General features: G+C 53.9%; 8 protein-coding genes across 8 annotated transcripts; 5 read left to right on the forward strand and 3 right to left on the reverse strand.

Moving 5' to 3' along the window:
- Positions 1–338: 338 nt before the first annotated feature.
- CTAM01_01437 (fibronectin type III domain-containing protein) lies at positions 339–4,453 on the forward strand (the record flags this gene model as incomplete). Its single annotated transcript, XM_060517479.1, has 3 exons — positions 339–1,093; positions 1,204–1,397; positions 1,458–4,453. 3 exons carry the CDS (start codon positions 339–341, stop codon positions 4,451–4,453), a joined length of 3,945 nt encoding a protein of 1,314 aa, XP_060387940.1.
- Positions 4,454–4,718: 265 nt separating this feature from the next.
- CTAM01_01438 (uncharacterized protein) lies at positions 4,719–4,916 on the forward strand (the record flags this gene model as incomplete). Its single annotated transcript, XM_060517480.1, has 1 exon — positions 4,719–4,916. A coding segment is annotated over one exon (198 nt), but the record flags the coding sequence as incomplete, so codon positions are not given.
- A 274-nt stretch (positions 4,917–5,190) lies between these two features.
- Positions 5,191–5,887, forward strand: CTAM01_01439 (uncharacterized protein; the record flags this gene model as incomplete). Its single annotated transcript, XM_060517481.1, has 2 exons — positions 5,191–5,338; positions 5,547–5,887. The coding sequence occupies 2 exons, from the start codon at positions 5,191–5,193 to the stop codon at positions 5,885–5,887; spliced, it is 489 nt and encodes a 162-aa protein (XP_060387942.1).
- A 446-nt stretch (positions 5,888–6,333) lies between these two features.
- On the reverse strand, positions 6,334–8,021 carry CTAM01_01440 (alanine dehydrogenase/PNT domain-containing protein; the record flags this gene model as incomplete). Its single annotated transcript, XM_060517482.1, has 9 exons — positions 6,334–6,477; positions 6,536–6,657; positions 6,718–6,810; positions 6,962–6,975; positions 7,035–7,114; positions 7,166–7,537; positions 7,595–7,762; positions 7,829–7,915; positions 7,983–8,021. 9 exons carry the CDS (start codon positions 8,019–8,021, stop codon positions 6,334–6,336), a joined length of 1,119 nt encoding a protein of 372 aa, XP_060387943.1.
- Positions 8,022–8,667: 646 nt separating this feature from the next.
- On the reverse strand, positions 8,668–9,833 carry CTAM01_01441 (uncharacterized protein; the record flags this gene model as incomplete). Its single annotated transcript, XM_060517483.1, has 3 exons — positions 8,668–9,089; positions 9,148–9,755; positions 9,811–9,833. The coding sequence occupies 3 exons, from the start codon at positions 9,831–9,833 to the stop codon at positions 8,668–8,670; spliced, it is 1,053 nt and encodes a 350-aa protein (XP_060387944.1).
- A 1,414-nt stretch (positions 9,834–11,247) lies between these two features.
- On the forward strand, positions 11,248–13,122 carry CTAM01_01442 (uncharacterized protein; the record flags this gene model as incomplete). Its single annotated transcript, XM_060517484.1, has 1 exon — positions 11,248–13,122. One exon carries the CDS (start codon positions 11,248–11,250, stop codon positions 13,120–13,122), a length of 1,875 nt encoding a protein of 624 aa, XP_060387945.1.
- A 412-nt stretch (positions 13,123–13,534) lies between these two features.
- On the reverse strand, positions 13,535–14,439 carry CTAM01_01443 (uncharacterized protein; the record flags this gene model as incomplete). The annotated part of the gene is made up of 2 exons (XM_060517485.1): positions 13,535–14,269; positions 14,344–14,439. 2 exons carry the CDS (start codon positions 14,437–14,439, stop codon positions 13,535–13,537), a joined length of 831 nt encoding a protein of 276 aa, XP_060387946.1.
- Positions 14,440–15,631: 1,192 nt separating this feature from the next.
- CTAM01_01444 (glycosyl hydrolase family 47) lies at positions 15,632–17,410 on the forward strand (the record flags this gene model as incomplete). Its single annotated transcript, XM_060517486.1, has 1 exon — positions 15,632–17,410. The coding sequence occupies one exon, from the start codon at positions 15,632–15,634 to the stop codon at positions 17,408–17,410; it is 1,779 nt and encodes a 592-aa protein (XP_060387947.1).
- Between the last annotated feature and the right edge of the window lie 1,920 nt (positions 17,411–19,330).

Consider the following 19,330-nt stretch of genomic DNA (forward strand, 5'->3'; position numbering starts at 1 on the left):
GGAAAAACGAACAAGCACCTTGCAAGATATAGGCAATTAACCTTTGATTTCCGTTCGAATGCCACGAGGTTAAAACCATAATTGTAAATAGATATATGCCGTGGATTAGAGATATAAATCAACAAGATCCCGTCACTTCTTCATCGACCTTGTGTTTCCCGTCTTCTCCCTCCCTGCCACTCTCTCCTCCAGACACATTTACTAACAATGCACGTCACTTAGGTACATCGTACACACACAACAATAGAGCACACTCTTTCTCTCTCTGTCCGTCATCGCTCCTCACGGGGAAAAGACTCTCGTGCCTCCCTTCTGCACCCCTGCCGGTGTCCAATGCAATGCGGCAATGCCCCTCCCCATCCCGATCTTTTCGAGGCGGCCGGCACTACTTGCCTTACCGCCCCTCCATCTCCCCCAGCGTCAGCGTCGAGCAGTACCAGCTTCCCCCTAGCTGGCCGCTGCCATGCCGCCAGGGCTCCGTGTCAGTGTCAGGTAACCCCCCAATTGCCCCCATCCACACAGTATCAGCCGCTAGCCGCGATACACGGTACAGGGGACTGGTGGACAGTGCCACTGTGAACCGAACAGCAGCGCCAGAGTCTGACGAGTCTGCAATACTGCTAGTACGACTTGTGCCTGGGCTTGTCAACATCGCCGCCGCTGAGAACACAACTGCCGAGATTTTCATCCCTCCTTCTTATTCCCTTCTTGACCGACATATCCTTCCTCCCAACCGACCGCGCCAGAGAGGACTAGCGAAAGGTTTCCTCCTTCGCTTTTCTTCCACTCTTCCGCAACTTCCACTTTCTTTTCTTTCCCGTTTGCCAGCGGCGATGTTATGGACCCTGTTCATGAAATTCCTCCTCGTAAGCTCCCTCATCGCCTGGTGGCTCAAGCGACCGAATAGCCGTTTCCAAAAGTTCGTTCTGGCTGCCGCCAGCCTTGCAACATTCTGGGTTATCGCTCCCATTTACGCACAACTTTGTCTCGCTTGGTCCGTACATTACACCCGTGAGGGTATTCGTTATTGGAGTCTGGATGAGTTGCTTGTGCGGCATGCCAGTATGCTGGTGACTCTCGCCGCGGTCATTTGGTCAGTTTCACCCACGCGCCTCTTTCCCTTCCCCGCCTTGTCCTGCTGTTCGCTAGCGGTCATCTCGACACGTGCGACTCTTCTGGCAACATTTTGCTGACATTGTGAAGGCTGCTCCATCGCGCCTGGCAGACTCTTTGGAAACCGACAACCGATCTCATCAGCATCCTTGGAGTGGACGTTCCCGAGGCCCCCGATGTATCCTTGGCCGGAATTCGACCCGACGCGGCGACTCTCAACTGGACGCGACCGACACACAACCGACCTGTACAGAAATTCCTGATCCAGGTCAATGGCGTAAATGGTTGGTCTTTGTTCGACGCCTTAGGTGGTTGTGGAGTACGAAACTGACATATCTTCACAGTGGGCGAATCGAGGCAGGAGGAGACGGCTATTACTGTTACGGGTCTGAGGCCCAATCACTGCTATAATATACGAGTTATTGCCGTTGGACCGAATAACTTCCAGGCAGGTAGCCAGGTCATAAGACTGCGTACCTATCGATCCGACGGACGGCCAGAACTGGGCAATTCGAGACTACCCGACAGTTTCCAAGATCAAGACCCACGACCAGGACAAACTCCGTGCGTCGAAGACAATGGCAGTCGTAGCCAGGTGCCCACCATCGAAGCGGCGCCGTCTCTCGAAGGCGGATCCGCCGCTGCGCGAGACAACACTTCCGGCCAGAGGCGCAACACTGTCAATCGCAGGCACTCCCCGTCCATAGCAAGTCAGGAGCAACCATCAATCAAGGATTTTTCCAGCGACCACCCTGAGGCGTCGCTCAAGGAACTTGCCGACACCTTGGAACGGTCGAGGAAGGAGTTTGTGGAGACAGCATCCTTACATGCAACCGAAGAAAGCGAGTTTAGACAGCTCGAAGAGCGGTTGAAAAAGGAAAAGGAGGAGAAAAAGAAGATTCAGAAAGAGAAGGACGATAACACCGCGCAGTTGAGGCAAAAGGTCAAGTCTACCGGCGAACAGATGAGACAGGCCACCAAGGAGAAGGCGCGGAAGGAGAACCTGTTGAAGGAGAAGCAAGAAAAGCGCAAGAAGGCGATGGACAACATCGAGAAATGTGTTGCTGAAACCAAATCTATGCGCAAAACTCGCGACGGGTTTGCGTCGGAAAAGGAAAGTCTTGCGCAGAGCCGTGATCTCAAGATCAAGCACCTGGATGAGGAGAACTCTGCTCTGCAAGATGAATATTCCCAACTCGAGACCGAATACAAGGAAAAGAAGGAACAACTCAAGGAGCTTGAGGATGCACGCAGAAAGCTGCCTGGTGGCGAGGAAGACGACACTTGGCGAGAGGATGACCGGAAAATGAAGAGAGATTTCGAGATGAAGCGCCGAGAACTTCAGAGTCAACTCATCATGGAGAACAGGAAGGCTCAACAATTTGAGGGTCACATCCACGTCCTACATGCCCAGGTCTACGCCCAGAACCAACAGAGCATGCAGTTCTACAATCAGGCGAATTCTTCCGGCGTCGAATTTGATCCGAACGCCTCGGCACAAATTAAGCGTCGAAGTCGCACCGGCAATGCTCTTCCCAACACCGTCGCATCGCCCACGGGCCCTTTCTCAGCCTCGGATTCTTCCTTCGACCCTCCGATCGGGTTCACCAGTCGAGCCCCGTTCTCGCACTTCTTGGATATGTCCGGAGGCGAGGCCTTTGTGAGCGACCAATTCTCTGATGCTGATATTAGGGCTCTCACGGGGAACGCACCGCTCAGCCCTACGGCGGCTGCCCTGCTACCTTCTGGCATCTTGGGTGACGACGAACCTAGCAGCCCTGACTCTCTCTCGCGCAGAAGCCCGTTTGTTCCGGGGTACGAAGATGACGCTCAGTCGCCAGGATCGTCCAGACGCTCAAATAGTGTTCCTTCTAGCCCCCCTGGATCTTCGCATGTCACCGCTTTCCCACCCTTTGCACCTGACAACGGTGATCCCTCGTCTCTCAAAGACATCACGTCCTCGCCCGGGGGACAGCCATCGCCAGCTGCAAGTGGACACCGGTTCACGGAGCTGATTCATTGGCACAGAACTAAAGGCTCTAAAGCTGCTGATGGTGGTGGCCCCATGCTGGGTAGCCTAAAGCATGGCCAGAGTCAGTCCTTCCCTCGGCAGACCGATGAACTGGATGGAACCAATCGACGCCGAACCAGCTTCTCATCCTACACCCAGAACCGGAACTCTGCTGGACCTGACACTCTTGAGGCGGCGAGTACATCGAACCTGGGACGCAGCATGTTTTCATCGGCTCGCAGGTTGATACCATGGAATTCGTACGGGGAGCGAGATCCAAGCAGCCCTAGACCGGCTTCCATGGCCTCGGCGGACTTGCCACGACCGTCCACCGACAGCGGATCCATTTGGAATCATCCAGCTGATCGAGGAAACCGATTTTGGGAACCAGCTGACGGGCGTTGGGCGTCACGAACTCCATCTAGACGACCCTCCCTCCACGGCTCGCCAGCGGCTCTCAAAACGACACTGGCTTCAGCCGAAGACGAGATCCTGGATCATGAAGCTTTGAATGATCCTCAAGTCTCGCCCAGTCAGGTTGGCGTCATTGGCAGTCGACCACCAGCCAGTAAACAGAACTCAGACAACAAATCCTTGTTGAGCAAGAGCTTAAACCCAGCAGCGCCGACCTTCTCTATTGGGGGACTATTCCGCAGTAAGGATAAGGAAAGTGACTCAGGCAAAGAGAAGGACAAGTCAAAGTCCAAGGACAAAACTAAGGACAAAGCCAAAGACAAGGACGCAAAGGAAAAAGGCAAGACGAGGGATGTTTCTACGCCCAGCCTAGACCTGCCGCAAGGCTACGATGCGTCTCCAACAGAGTCCAGAAAGTCCCGCGATGCCTTCTCCGTCCACACACAGGCATCGGTCACCGAATCTCGGGAGTCTTTGACCCTTGATAGGGCAGTCTCCAATACACTTTCTGACTCCAATATCAAGGACCAGGAGAACGCCTACAGGAAGCTCTTCAGGAAAGGCAGCTCCAGCAAGTTCAGTCTTTCGTCTCGTCTAAGCAAGGACTCGAGTCTCTTTAAGAAAGGGCCTGGGAGCACTACGAACTCGGACAAGAACTTGTCTGCGGATCGATCCAGCTTTGGTGACATTGACGACTTTGGCGAGGAGGGGTTGCTTGGACGAAGCTATGAAAGCGTCACCAGCAGCCCGTCCGCAGGCCCTGCCAAATCCAGAGACGCCAAGGAAAGCAGAATTTCTGGCTGGAGCAGTAAGTTTTCTATGAAGAAGAAAGGCAAGGATAACCGAGAAAGCCTTGAGTTCCACCAGGTTACCCCCGAGGGCGAGGTCGAGGGAGAAGACAAGAAAGACGAGTGAATCCAGCGGATCTGTCGGGGTCAGACAGTCGAAGCGATGTAGTGTTTTGCAAAAATCAGTAAAAATAAAAGATTAGGCGTTCCAAAAGCAACATTGTCTCAGACACAAATAATCGAGTGAAAATGACCAGATACCCATCTAATCTACTATTTCCGGTAACACTTGGATAGAGTAATACGGAGCACTGTGAAACCTCAATGTGCTTACGACAAATGCTGTTCAGGCGGCTGCTATCTTAGTGTCTAGGTATTGCGTTGACGTTTGCTCACTAACATTGGCACCAAGTAAGGTAGGCGGTGAGCCCAACAGTCGGCGGCAGAAAGTCTCAATTGGCAAGCTCCGTCCGAAAGCACGGGTCACATTTCGCGAGAGGAACGAACTGGTAGCTGTAGACTTACCCACCCAGATCGAACCACCCGCGCAAACCCGCCGCCCTCTGGGAATCTGCCGACGGAACCATTGAACGAAATTCAAGTGACACGATTTGTCGTCGTACATGCAACGAGGACGCACAATCGAGTTCAAAGCCTCGTTGCCATTTTGACGAATCCGTAAAACAATCTCTCTACGAACTGTCATCGGAAGAAACAAACCGGGCCGCCCGACCCTCCGAAAACGCCGGCCGTCCACCTTCGAACTCTTTCTTCCCCGATCCCTCGACCGACCAGACGGCCGACCCGAGCAAGCGGACACTCCTTCACTTCCCATAATCTTTCTTCCGCCAATTGATGGCCGCGATGGCGGCTCAGAACCCGACCGGCGGCGCCCCCGCGGACCTGCCGATGCCCTCGCGCAACCCGCTCCCCCTCTCGGCCTCCCAAGAGGCGCAGATCAGAGACATTTACCACGCGCGCGTGCGAAACGCCTGCGCACCCGAGATCAAGGGTTCGTTCTTCCCCTGAAGTCACATCATACCGTTGTCCTCTCTTCTCTCTCTGTAGCTCTCTCCGGAGATAACGCCCTTCTTCGAGTCCCCATTCCCCCGAAGCCTATCATAGCCCGTCCCTTACAAATCCTCCACGTCAAGAAGCTTCCTTGCAAAGAAAGAAAACGCCGGAAAAATATAGATACTAACAAACCAAAAAACCAACAGCCTTTGCAGACTGCGCCCTAAACCGCACCTTCACCGTCTCCTTCGTCTGCCGCACCCAGCTCCGCGCAATGAACGGTTGCATGAAGGCCCACGCCACCCCGGAGGAGCACGACGCCGCGCGCGAGGAATGGTTCGCCAAGCGCATGGAGCGGCAAAAGGAGCGCGAGCGCAAGGCCGTGAAAAAGGCGCAGCAGGAGGACTTTATCCGCGAGTGGTGGGGCCTGCCCGAGAAGGACGCCGAGACGAGGAGGAAGGAGGAGGAGAAGATGAGGCTGGGCGAGCGCGTGGGCGGGTACGCTGCGAGGGATCGGAAGAGTGTTGCGGCCGAGGAGAGGCGGTGATGGCTGGAGGACTGACTGATATGGGGGAGGAGATCGTTCGGGGAGGGGGCGCGGATTTTGCCCGTGTCAAGGAAGAAAAGGGGGAGGGAGATGCATATGTTGGGCGTTCTGGATTTATGGTTTGGGACACCCTGCTCTATGGCGCGGCCATTCGGCTTGTACAAATACACACACAAACACAACATTTCACATCATGTAGACTATATCAATCCAAAAAGGGGGGCCGAAGCCTAGAGATGGCGGTCATTGTCACGGGTACCACAATGGCCTCAAGTTTTCAGCTCTAGCTGGGTGTATCATTCCTCGAGTCTGTTCGCTCATGATCTAAGCGTTTTGATCTATTTGGCAACCCGGCTTGGGTATGCCTGTTTTCTTCATAAGATCCTCCACCCCTGAAAACGCCGAATTCCATTCTAGAAACAAAAGTACGACCGGATAGGGGTCCACTAGGCCTCTCTCTTCTGAAGCTCGGCAGGGAGCAGGGCGACCTTGTCCTGGAAGAGCTTCTCGGCGCGGGCCCAGACGGAATCGTTGCGCCAGTCCTTGAGGTTCAGGAGGGTAGGCAGCAGGTCGTTGCTGAAGGCCTCGCTCTGTCATTTATGTCAGCTTCACTTCCCGCGAATGCAATTCCAGCGTTGTCAAACTTACAGACTCCCTCGGCAACAAAGACGGAAGGTGGTCGATGGAGATGACGCTCAGGGGAGGGTTCTCCAGTCCCTCGACGGGGACGGTGGGCTTGTCGAAGGTGGTAGCCACGGTGTAGACGGGGACTATGAGTAAATGCATTGTCAGCATTGTCTGATTGATAGAGCCGTCTAAAGGTGACTTACTCGGGTTGTGGGGGTTGGTGGTGTCAGCAGAAACATCGCAAATCACGCTGAGGTTTCTACCGGGGACCTGCAGAGACTCGCGGTTGAGGAAAGCTAGAAAAGTATTGTCAGCTTACGGCCCCGCCAATCGTACGCTGTGTCAACCAATTCATGATCATGACTCCACGAGTTGATCATGTTACTCCTTTTTCAAGAGAGCATGCCAACAGATGCTTGACACCGGATTGAAAGGGTAGTAACATACGGGGAATAGGTTGGCTATGGGAAACATGTGTTAGTACAAGCTCAGAATTGGGGTTATTCCCAAAGAGACGTACCTGAGGTAGATGCAGTTGACGAAAATGTCGGCATCCGTGATCTCCTTGTAAGGGCCGGGGTTCTTGGTCTCCTCCATATCCTGCAGCTCATGTTAGTGCGTGTTGCAATGACCAAACTGGGAATGACTTACCCAGCGGACGATATCCTCAACACCGGCTCTCTTGGCCATCTCAACGGCACCGGAACCGCAACGTCCAAGAGCACCAATCACAATGACTCTGGGCTTGCGACCAGCCTTGGCAATACCCTCGTCCAAGGCCTTCTTGACATCGACGATGAGAGCATCCTCATTGGGGTACGCCTCGACGGCAGGGAAGGGCTCGCCAGGGTGGGTGAGCTGCCAGGCCCAGTTCTCGAGAGCAAGAGCAGCGCCAGAGAAACCAGCGTGGAAACCGAAGGCTGCGACTCTGCGACCGGACTCGTTGGCCAAGAACTCGAGGTCGAGAAGAGTGCCGCCGCCACGGGGGAAACGGCCGAGTGTCTTCTCCCAGCCACCTTGGTTCTATAGCTTGGTTAGCGAGCTCTCTGGTGGTATCCAGCTCAATTGGGGCTTGTATACCTTGTAGACGTGGAGGAATGTGACGTGGACGTGCTTGAGAGGGAACTCCTTCTCCTCAAGCTCCTTGAGACCGACGATGATCACGTCCGATGGGGCTGACTCCCAGGAGTATTCGGGCACAAGGGTTGCGCCAGCGGCTTCGAACTCGGCATCGTCAAAGATGCGAACCTGGGGATCGTCGGGTCAATAATTCGTCCCTCGCGAAAGACAGATAGTACATCGGCGAGAACGTACGGGGCTCCTTTCAACTCTGACTTCGTAGCCGGCCTCGACCAGCTTGCGAGTAGTGGTGGGGGTGAGGGCGCTCCTGTGTTCCAAGGGCTGACGTCAAAAGTTAGCTATCTCTGAATACCCAAAGTCAATGTTGGTTTGCAGAATCATTGCACACCTTGGTTTCGGATCGGAGATGAAGAATAGTGTGGGCCATGTTTGCGACTTGGATTGAACTGTTTGCGACTACAATTGATTGCTGTTGCTGGAGAGGAAACTACGAAAGTTCGAGGCGGGAAGGTTGAGGATGATGAAAGTTGAGTGTGGGGCAATGACTCCAAAACATCCCACCTTGTGTGTGACTCTTCTGTCCTGTATCCGTAGGGGACTGATTATTTCACCGCTTATCGGAGCGCGGGGTAGGCCTGGTACCTATGGGATGGCAGTTGCCAGTGAGGTGAACCCAATTTCTTCCCTTCTTTGTTTGGCCATCCAGGCGAATAGAATCTCTGTCTCCGACGGATGAGATTTTTTATTTTCTCTTTTTTTTTTTTGCGACATTCTGCCAAGCATGAACTTCCACCACTCACGCAGCAGCGGGTGACGCCATGCAGGTACCGGCCGAAGCTGCACCGTCGTCTCCAACGCTCTCTCGCTTTCGGGCAGGTCACCAATGGGCCAATCAGACGGACTCGCCGATATCGCTTGACCTTGATATTTCCATGCTTTCCATGGCACTTGATGACCATGCATAGGTATTGTACATTGAGAAAACATTGATCGAGGTTTCCTGAATCAACGTCGTCTAGATTTAGTATGCAGTCTCTACACCGATGGTCTAAGGTAGCATGGTGCATTCGTATCTAAAGCCGCGGCATGAATTTTGAGTCTCCCAATAATTCAAGTACACCCTCAGCTACACCCCAGGACATCTCGAACCCCCTGCCCCCCAGACCATAAGCATGGATTATGGTGCGCTTCTCTCCCACCTCTTCTCTTTCCAGCCTCATGCCGCCCTTTCGAGTCGGCCGTCGGCCTACGACATCTTTGAGGACGCGAAACTCACCATCGTCCCCAAGGATCTTAGGATATGTAGCAGCGAAGTGTTTGAGGAGCTTTTCCCGCACTTCTGGCGACGGTTCAGTGTCCCAATTGTCAGGTTCCTTTGTGCCACCCACGATCGTGCCGCCATCGAAATTTCGAGGCACGCAGAAAGTCCAAGATCCATCAGCATTCTGTCTTGTCACGGTTGCTGGGCTGAAGTTGGCGACAGCACACGTTTGACCTGAAGAACCTCATTAGCAAAGTCGCCAAAGTAAGTTGGATGTGAGTGGCCGATATACCTCTCGTGATGAATGAGTTTGGGTCACCAAATCCGAAACCAGAGCAGTTGACTACATGTCTCACGTTCGGCAACTCTTTCAGTGAGAAAGCCTCACGGGGATCCCTGAGTTCTCTGCGGAAGATTTGGCCGCCATTCCAGGAGAACTTGCGAAGGAGGAAGGAGCAGTAGACCATGGGGTTCACACACCATGTCTTGTACTCGCATCCCCACTTCACCTTGTCATCTGGGTATTCGGTTGGGTTCAGGAGCCGGAAGTCTACCAGTCCCAAGCTCTGGGCCTTTTCCTCGCTGAGAGCTTGGTATTGTGGCGGAGGATCATCGAGGTATTCAATACCAGGCATGAAAGTAATACCGGCTTCAGGATTGCTCTTCACCTGGGACTCCATGTGCCGGAACGTTCTGAGGGCCATCGCATGATCGCGCTGTTCCATCTCGTTGGCCGGTATGACCCAACGGTTGTGAGCGCCGCCCCATTGTGAGGTGTAGTTGATTGAAGCTTTGCTGTCAACGGTCTCAAACGGACTCGGGAAATCCTTGGCCACTATTGCTACTTTATGGCCCTCTTGTTGAAGCCTTACAGCAGTGCTCAACCCGATCACACCGGCTCTGTCTTATGTTAGCGGCCACTCAGATCTGAAGAGGAGGAAGGGTGCTTTGGTACCCAATCACCACGATTTGTGCCATCTCGCAAAAGTATAAACCTGCTGAATACTGTGGGGGAAGCGTACGTCAACCGTGTCAAAAAATGGTCGATGACAAAAGTTGTGAGTAGTACCATGAAAACTAAGTCGGCTTCTTACACGGAGCAAAATCAACCTACTCGGATGGCGGGTCCACCAACAATAGAATATAGTGCGCCGACCATCGGAGACAGTATCGGCGACGCCCGGCCCCAGAAGCATCGCCCGAGCCCGGGGACTCCGGTCAAGAAACCGACAGAATCTCTAGTTAGCCAACCGATCACGGCCGGTCTTTTTCCCGATCGCCTTCACCTTCCTCCCACCCATTGGTGCTTCACGGCAACCTTCGAGCTAGGCGCTGAACCACAGTACCCCAAGACACCTCCACCCTTGGAAATGTTGCTTGCTTACGACCGTCTCATCAATCCACAAGACGCAAGACCGAAACCTACAAGTTGTCTCACGGGCAGACCCATGACTTCCTGGACCGAAAAGTTGACCTTCGTAAAAACAGAGATGGGTCGATGATTTTTTCTTTCGAAGCCATGTGGAACGTGGACACGCACTTTGAGCACTTCCCACACGATCGGCGGATGCAATGTGCCTCAACGGCCCCGGCTGGGACAGGGTAGTCTCCCGCGTTACATTCTCGCTTCGATGCCCGAAGACCTTGCACCGTCGGCATTCTCGCAAATCCCCAGAAACCCCATGCCCAAAGGAAACATCAAGGGCGGTCAGAGTTCAACAAGATCAATAGAGTGACCAGCCAATTTGGGGAGCTTAGCCAATGGCACGAAGTCTCCCGCCGAACCAACCCCGCGCGCCTGTCTCTCACCACCCTGGTCTCGGCGCCTAGAATGCAGTGTGATTGTCTGGCTGATTGGCCCAGCCTGCAACCTTTCACAATCTATTTTCGTCTACCCATTTCGACCACCACCATCCTTTCCCCCCTTCCGGCCGCCCCTCCATCCTCTCTTTGGCTTCACGGTTCACCCACTCACCGCGGCCCGTCTGTCGAGAAGCCCAGCGCTTACACTGGCCTTTCCGTGGGTGACCTGCCGCCCTGTACCACGCGCAATAGTGCCGCTGTTTCAAAGGGGGGAGGAGAGTAAGGTAATTCGTATATACACTCTCTTGGTATCTTTGGTAGTCGTATGTTTACACGGCTTTTCTCTTCCTTTCATCTGTGCTGTCTACCTAGTACTGCAATAATAAACTTGTTTGTTGTTTGCTTGGTGCCCACTGGGTTGGATATCATGCATCGGTAGCAGCTGGACTACCTGTTCTTCATTCCTTTCAGGCCACTCCCCCCTACCCCCATATTTCGTGACCAGACTTGAATATCATTAACACGCCGGGGGAGAAAAAAATCAACGACAACATTCGATTCGAGATAATCCGCCCCAGCATAGCCCAGTATGTCGTCGTCGACACAGCCACCCTCTGGAGGGTACTCACTCTTCCCGAACCCCAACTCCAAGCCCCCAACAATAAGGAGGCCGGCATCTCGAACTCGAAGATCAGAATCGCGTGAGCGGCCCCGGGCTGTGTCTCCTGAGAGCGTTCACCACGTCGATCAAGCGTCTCCACCGCGTCACGGAAGACAGACGCCGCAACAGACAGTCCAAACACCGGTTGAGCGATCGCAAACTCCACAAAGCATCCGCCAGGCCCCATCAGGTGAACAGCAGCAATATCAACATCCCTCGCCGCGGAGTCGCGAGCTGCCGGCCCTGCCCCCGCCGTCGGCCACGGAGGCTTCGCCCATCCAAAGGCCCCCTCCCGTCGCCGATATCCCGCCCCGGTCAGATACCGCCTTCTCACAAGCACATACGCTTGTACGGAACAATAGCACGCGGTCCAGAAGCTCGATAGCAAAGCTTCCGTTCCCCGAGGAACCCTCGTCGTCTTCACAAGAACAGCCTGCTCTCCGATCCATCTTCCCTCAGTATAACCCGGAAAGGCCTCTCAACCAACAAGACTACTTCCCAACGCAAACAAGCCCAACTCATATCCCACGGGCTGTGATCAACCGGACAACATGGTATCCGAATCCCCAGGAAGCGGAAGGTCAAAATGATCAGCACAGGAGTCCACCCATGAGGAGTCCCCTGAGCGGGGGCTCAGCGCAAAGATGGCCAAGGAGACAAATCGAGCCTCCCATCATCCCAAGTGTCTCATCAAATGAGCACATGAAGAGCCTGTGGAAGGTCTCCAACGGATGGAAAGCACCTCCTTCAGAAGGCAGAGTGTACTGCATGAAGCTGTCCCAGGAGAAGGACGCACCCGTGTACACACTCTCCTCGACATCACAGCCCTTTTACAACATCCGCCTCGATCCCACGTCTGCATCAGCATACGTCACTCTCAGCCGTCACGACCCGGCCAAGGTCTACAAGGCCCCGAACCCCATGGCAAGCTCGTCAGCGAGCAGCATCCTCTCCGGCGTCGTCGGCCACAAGGACAGCAGCAACAACGGTAAAGGCGCCGAGAGCAAGCACTGGCAGGAAGTCCTCACCACCACACTGGAAGAGGAATCCCGCAAGCACCCGCCCAACGACGGCCTCGTCGCCCTCCTCTACCCGCTGGCGGCCGCCAAGATGGCCCTTGACAAGCCGGGCGACATGAACGCCATCATGACGGCCGAGACGGAGTGCGCCCGCCTCGTCTGGGACGAGGACTCCCGCTCGCACTTCCTCGTCCACCCGGCCCTCGCCACCCCCTTCTGCGTCACCATTGAGCGCTCACCCGCCTGGAGCCGGGTCGAGTACACGCTCGAGCACCACGAGTCGCCGCAGCACCTCGCCAAGCTGACGCGTGACGGCACGGGCGGCGGCTACCTCGAGGTCGACACGGCCATCGCCGCAAAGATTGACAGCTTCTTCATCGTCGACGTCGCCGTCGCGGCGCTCATGCTCGTCGCGGCGGCGGACGAGAAGAACACCAAGGTCGAGACCTTTGAGCCGCCCCCGGCGCCGCACGATCCTGTCGGTGGCAGCGGCCGCGACAGCCGGTTGAGCAAGAGGGAGGAGAAGAAGAGGGCCGCGGCGGCCACGCGCAGGGGCAAGATGGAGGAGTTTGAGATCGACGTCGAGAGCCAAGACAGCAGCTTTGCGAAGCTGGAGCAGGTCGGCAAGGAGACGCGCGACAGGCTGCCCTGGCCTTTAAGAGCGCTGTTCAAGGTTGTGGCTGGGCTGTTCAAGTGCCTCGTCTGGCTTCTGACGATTGGCTTCAAAGCCCTCGCTGCCATTGTCAAGGGGCTTGCTAGGTGCGTTGGTGTCAAGTCCAAGTGACTTCCGAGCAAAAGAGCAAAATGATGAACACGGGAATGATGAGGAAGGAAATGAGATACCACTTTTGAGCTGATGCATTGTTCTCGTACTGGTTTCGTCTCGCAGGGTTTAAGGGGTTGATGGAATAATGGGAATTTTCCTTATGAGACCCCTATCCAGGAATAGGATAGGGAGCGATGATATTCCTTCTTTGTACATGTAGATCTATACTCCTGGGTGTCCTTGGGTATCGCATGACGACTTCTCTGAGCAAGGGTAGGAGGAGGTCCATCCTTCTCCGTAGCCGCCGCTCAGAATGTTAGGATTTGAAATGAAGACGCGATAAAAAAACAACCAAAAACACCAATTTTCAACCATGCTTTTTGTGTTCGCCAACCATTCTTTTAAAGACGCTGAATTTGGAAGAAACCTTTCACCTCTTGCGTGCCCGGACCATAATCTTCTTGCCCTTTCTCGTCGTGCCGCCCGAGGTTGCACTTTTGGCCATCTTTGCCCGCTGTATCTCAAGACCCTGCTCCGCCTTGGTCAAGACTTTGAGCTTCTTCTTGGCGTTTTGGAGTTGCAGCCGTAACCGCGCCAGCTGCTTTTCCCTGCTCTCTGCGGCATCTTCGTCGCCATCGTCATCCTCGGCGTCATCGAACCCGTCAAACTCGTCCTCGTCCTCGTCGTCCAGGTCCATCGCTGCCTTCTCGGCGCACTTTGCCTTGGCTTCCGCCTCAGCAGCATCCAGAAAGACAATCTTTCTCGGTCCGGTAGGTTTCCTGGCACTTTCTTTGGCATCGCTGTCGGATTCCAAGTCGTCATCGTCGTCGTCGCCGTTGTGGTTCGCCGCATCGATGCCGCCAATTAGGACAATCTGTTCCTCCAGACGTCTCACCTCCCTCGAGATGACGTTGCGCGTGGTGCGTATGTAGCCGACGTCTTGTGTCTTGAGAAGCCGCACCGTGTCCATGTCCATTGCCTTGTTGCCGCGGTCACCAGCGACGGTACCGGACCACTTCCTGCCGTCCTTGAGGCGCGAACCCATGGAGTTGCGGCTGAGCATGCCAAAGTAGAATTCATCTTCGTTTCGGTCAGCGGCCTTTTCGCGCAGAGACTTGATCGTAGCCTTCTTCTTGTTGTAATCCTTGGCACGGAGGGAGTAATCCTGTAGGCGTAGAATGAGTAGTTAGTAAGACTATCTCGACAAGCAGTTGTTGTAGAGCGTCTTAGACGACGAACCTTGTGCTTCTCGAGGAGGCCAAAACGTTGGCGCTCCAGAGGCTGAGCGCGCTCCCTGTGGGAGCGACGCTGAACGGCATTACGCATAGAAGACATGATTGTTTGGCGTTGAGGTTGTGCAAACAACAGAATCTCTTTTCGCGAAAAAAGCTGCTCGGCCGTTCCCTGGAGGCGACGAAAGTGCACCGACGATCCTGGGCCGCCTGGGCAAGGTGGGATGCGGCAGAAATTTGAAAAATTTAGGCGGTCAAGCAAGGTAGTGCAGGTAAAGCTCCAGCCACAGGCTTGCCAGAGTGTGGCTGACGGCTACGGGCCCCCGAATTTGCTTCCGTCAAAAAGTGGAAAAGACCGAAAAAGCTCGGCCCGGTGGGGTATGCCAACTGTCTCAGATTCGGGACCGCCGTTTTCAGCCACTCTCCCCCACAAGTCGCCTTTTCTTCCCACTTCCCATTCTCCACTCCGTATGCGCCTTCGGCCGACATCAACTCAGTTAAGTCAGTTTCCTCCCAAAGCCCACGTTCCTTGAAACATGTCAGGTGCCTTGAAACGACGCGCTCTTGTTGGCTTAAGCCATCACCTCCACCTACCTGCCTAGTCAGAATGCGACGGCTCGTGGTGAGCATTCTATCTAGGTTTAAGGCAGTTGGAATGGCACATTTTGCCGGCCTCTAAGAAGTAGTCAACGATTCATAATGACATGGGTGGTCCTCCCTTTGGATTCTGCTTTGGATTCTTCCCTAAACAGTTGTCTCTTCCGGAAGCATTTTGTGCAACGCTTTAGGGAGCCATGTTGCATGTCATTCGCGGAGTTGACTAGAGCTATCTGCCTTAGCCTCGATCTTAGCCAAACGTCATTCCAGTTCGAACCAAGTCTACTCAGCCTCCCAAAGGGAAAGAGGTCCAATCGCGTGTTAATTCATCGCATCACACACGGATTGAATCCTTAACAGTCCGAGTGATCTACTCCCCCTCCATCCGTACAGGAGTACCCCCCCTTAATCCCTTTGCACAGACAATCCAAGGACGCAGTCAAGCACAAAATCATGGGTCACCCCTCGTGTTTCATGGAAAGGGACGCATCAGAGTGACAGCCAAGCTTCGAGACGTCAAGCGCCGCAAGAAGCAACAGGAGCTCCAAATTCCCCAAAGGTCCTCTCTCACGGTCGATATCCGAGTGACGACAGTCAGCTCCTACTACATAATGTCTGCCACGCCTTTTTTCCCCTCCCGCCGCCCGTGGTCCTCCGTATGTCACTCCTGCCTCGATTTTGTCCATTCTTCGTCCAATATGGTCGCCAAATTTCAGTTGCGAAACCACTCCCCGCCGACCTACCGGGTACTCGCGCTGCTCGTCGTCTTTGTAGTGCTCTCGGTATTACTTTTACGGGATGATACTCCGGTGCAGGTTGAGGAAGTTCTTAGCAGCAACGAAGATATCGCCAAACCTACGATCAGGAAAAGCTATGACTGGTCTACACATCCACAGAGGCATCCAGTCCCTCTGGCTGAGATGACGAGGCTCCCCAACGGCCAACCTCTCTCACTTCCGAAGATACAATATGAGTTCGCCGCAGACCGTTCAGACAGTCTGAAGAAGAGAGACATCGGCCTCGACATCGGCCTCATGGCCTCTCGTCGCAATGAAGTACGGAACGCCTTCAAGAAGAGCTGGCAATCATACACCAGGCACGCTTGGGGTTACGACGAATTGCAACCCCTCTCATTGAGGGGAAAGAATCGCTATAACGGATGGGGTGCCACCCTGGTTGACTCTCTCGACACTCTTTGGCTGATGGGCATGTATGACGACTTCAATGACGCCGTCCAATACATCAGCACGATTGACTGGAACAACGCAACGGAGACGAGATGCAACATTTTCGAGACTAACGTCCGGTACCTCGGTGGACTTCTATCCGCATACGATCTCAGCGAGGAGCAAGTCCTCCTCGACAAGGCCGTTGAGCTCGCCAACATGCTCTATGCGGCATTCGACACGCCGAACCGCTTCCCTCCTTACAGCTTCAGCTTCGAGGAGCTCCGCGCTGGAAAAGTCCTGCCGGACCCCTACCAGAGCGCAGCCTCCATCGGCAGCATGTCTCTCGAGTTCACCAGACTTGCGCAGTTGACCGGCGACTTCAAGTTCTACGACGCCATCGAGCGCATCAAGAAGGCCTTTGACCGAATTCAGGACGAGACGCTACTACCCGGCATGTGGCCCAATTTCATCAACGTTCGCGACGACTTCCAGACGACCAACAACGTCTTCAAGCTCGGCGGAGACGGCGATTCGCTCTACGAGTACCTCCCCAAGATGCACGTCCTCCTCGGCGGCCTGGACACGGCGTACGAGAAGATGTACAGGGGCGCGGCGAAAGCAGCAAAGGGACACCTCCTCTACCGGCCCATGACGCCGAAAAAGGACGACATCCTGCTCCTCGGCACCGCCATCGTCAACGAGAAGCTCCGCAAGATCGACCAAATCTCGGAGCTCGAGCACCTGTCCTGCTTCGCCGGCGGCATGTTCGCCATGGCGGGCAAGCTCTTTGACATACCCGACGACGTCGAGCTCGGCGACAAGCTCGCGCGGGGCTGCGCGTGGGCGTATAAGTCCTTCAAGAGCGGTCTCATGCCCGAAAAATCCCAGGTCGTGAAGTGCGACACCGTCGAGGTGTGCGAGTGGGACGAGCAGAAGTGGGTGGCGCAGAGCAGCCAGCACGCGCCCAGGGGTTTCTGGCGCATCGACGATGCTCACTACAACCTGCGTCCCGAGGCCATTGAGAGCCTCTTTGTGCTGTACCGGGTCACCGGCAAGGCGGACCTGCTGGATATGGCGTGGGACATGTTTGAGGCCGTCCAAAAAGCTACGCAGACCGACGACGCCCACGCTGTCGTCGTCGATGTGACGTACAGCCAGTCGCGGCAGGAGGATACCATGGAGAGCTTCTTCTTTGCTGAGACGTTAAAGTACTTTTACCTCATCTTCTCCGATCCGGAGCTTATGAACTTGGATGAATGGGTTTTCAACACGGAGGCTCATCCCCTCAAACGGCCGACAAAGTCTTGAAGCGAGGAAGACTTTCACGATGACGCAGAGATGTGACAGATCAGTTAGTAATATTAATAGGCGATCCCTTGGGAAAGATACCAAGAGGCATGTTACAGGCACACGCAATACCCGATGGTGGCATCTCCTTCACAACGGATGATGTCGCAGATATCTTGGAGTCATCAATACCTCCAGTGCACGTGTTTGGGGACGTTAAATGTTACCTAGGAGTCAGGGAGTTTTCTTTACATGAATAAACACTATACACAATATGGTCAGAGCTTTGAGGTCTACTTAGGAGCATTCCAGAAGACGACGTCGCGATTGAACACGAATAGCCCTCGGATCCAAAGTCAAGGAAGAATAAGTTACTGACTGCAGCCGAATACCAACCGTACCTCCCTTTGGCAAGGAAATTCTACACATTTACAGTCAAATTACCCCCCTCAATGGCTTATTATTTCGTCCTCATAGGATGGTTACACAAGAATATTCCCATTCCATGCCAAGCCCATCGCGTCAGTTTAACGCCCTGTATATGTTACACAACCACACAAGCACCTGGTAATGTTTCTGAATCATCTGAGATACACTTAGTGCAGACGCCATCATTGTCTCTCTTCACCGTTGCCCGCCAGACGACCCCTTACATATCGGCCCGGGTCAGCTACCAAGGCTACCTACGGGACCCCCTCCCCCCCTTGCCAAGCGCGTGATACCCGTTCCCGCAGAAAGTATTTTTCGGGGCTCGTGGCTTTTCAGCCCCCGAGACTCTTGTGCTATGCTTGGCGTCTGGAACTACCTAGGAGGTACAGCTCCTTCTTGTCAGACTCCGACCGTGTGGCTCCGTGAATAAGATCCGCCCAGCCATTATTTCTCTAGACAGTATATTCATGAAAGCCGACATTCAGCATATCGCTGATAATTTGGTGGAGTATGGATGCACAAAACGACCAGCTATTCCGGATCAAAACAATAGCAGCCTTAGAAGAAGTACTCAGATGAGAAGCGAAGGCCATTGTAAGGATGCGCAACCAATTTCAGAGAGTCGTTTCGGACCGAAGTCTTACATCAGCAGACGACGGGCCTAGAAAGATGCCGGCCAGCTCTCCCTAAAGTCACAGTCTCCCTGAGGTTCCACGCCCACATTGCTGTCAGAGACGGTGACTAGCAGCTCGAGTAAGATGGGGACAGTAGCCTCGGTACGTTGTCCTTTCATCTGGGCTAATTTACCCTCTGTACCTTATATGGACCGTGCAGATGAGGGTTGATGCAAGCTGATTTGATGCTGGTTGGCTGCTTGAAAGTTCTTGTGTGAGCGACGCCAAATTCTGAATTCTCATTAATAGCCAACTAGTACTGTGACAAAAGCACAGAAGCAGGAAACATTTAGGCATCAAAGGATGGACTTTAGAATCTTCAGCCACGAAGAAGTACCACCCAGCTATCAAGGAGGCAGAAAGGAAGGGCTTATCTTACTCAGTTTTCCAAACCAAGGTTGAGTAGCACGTCTATTTGGATTTAGATACGTTATTTTGCACGAAGAGATAATCGATAGTAAGGTTCTGTTGTTGACGTTTGCCAGTAGACTTACTGACTCGGCGAAGAAAATGCGAAAAGGTACCTAGTCGATGATAGAAGACTACCTTACGTTACCATTGGTGACAGAAAGCCACTGTACAGAGGTTGATGTCGTTCAGCATTTTCAATGACGTGACTACTCATTGGCAGTGTGTGTAATCTGTGCTTGGGATTGGCGAGTGAGCCCGCGTCAATTGTTTTTCACTCATGAGCTATTGTTATGCAGTATGTCCGGCTTTTAGCTGTATGTCAAGATGAAGCTCATTTCATCATCTAACTTGAAGGCCATAAACTAGGGCATCTCGTCAACTTCGGCGCCCTCTCTAAACGTGTTTCCTCCTCGTATTAAGGAGGCGG

Source organism: Colletotrichum tamarilloi, assembly GCF_030869305.1.
Source record: "Colletotrichum tamarilloi strain Tom-12 chromosome Unknown Scaffold_3.1, whole genome shotgun sequence".
Classification (NCBI taxonomy): Eukaryota; Fungi; Ascomycota; class Sordariomycetes; order Glomerellales; family Glomerellaceae; genus Colletotrichum; species Colletotrichum tamarilloi.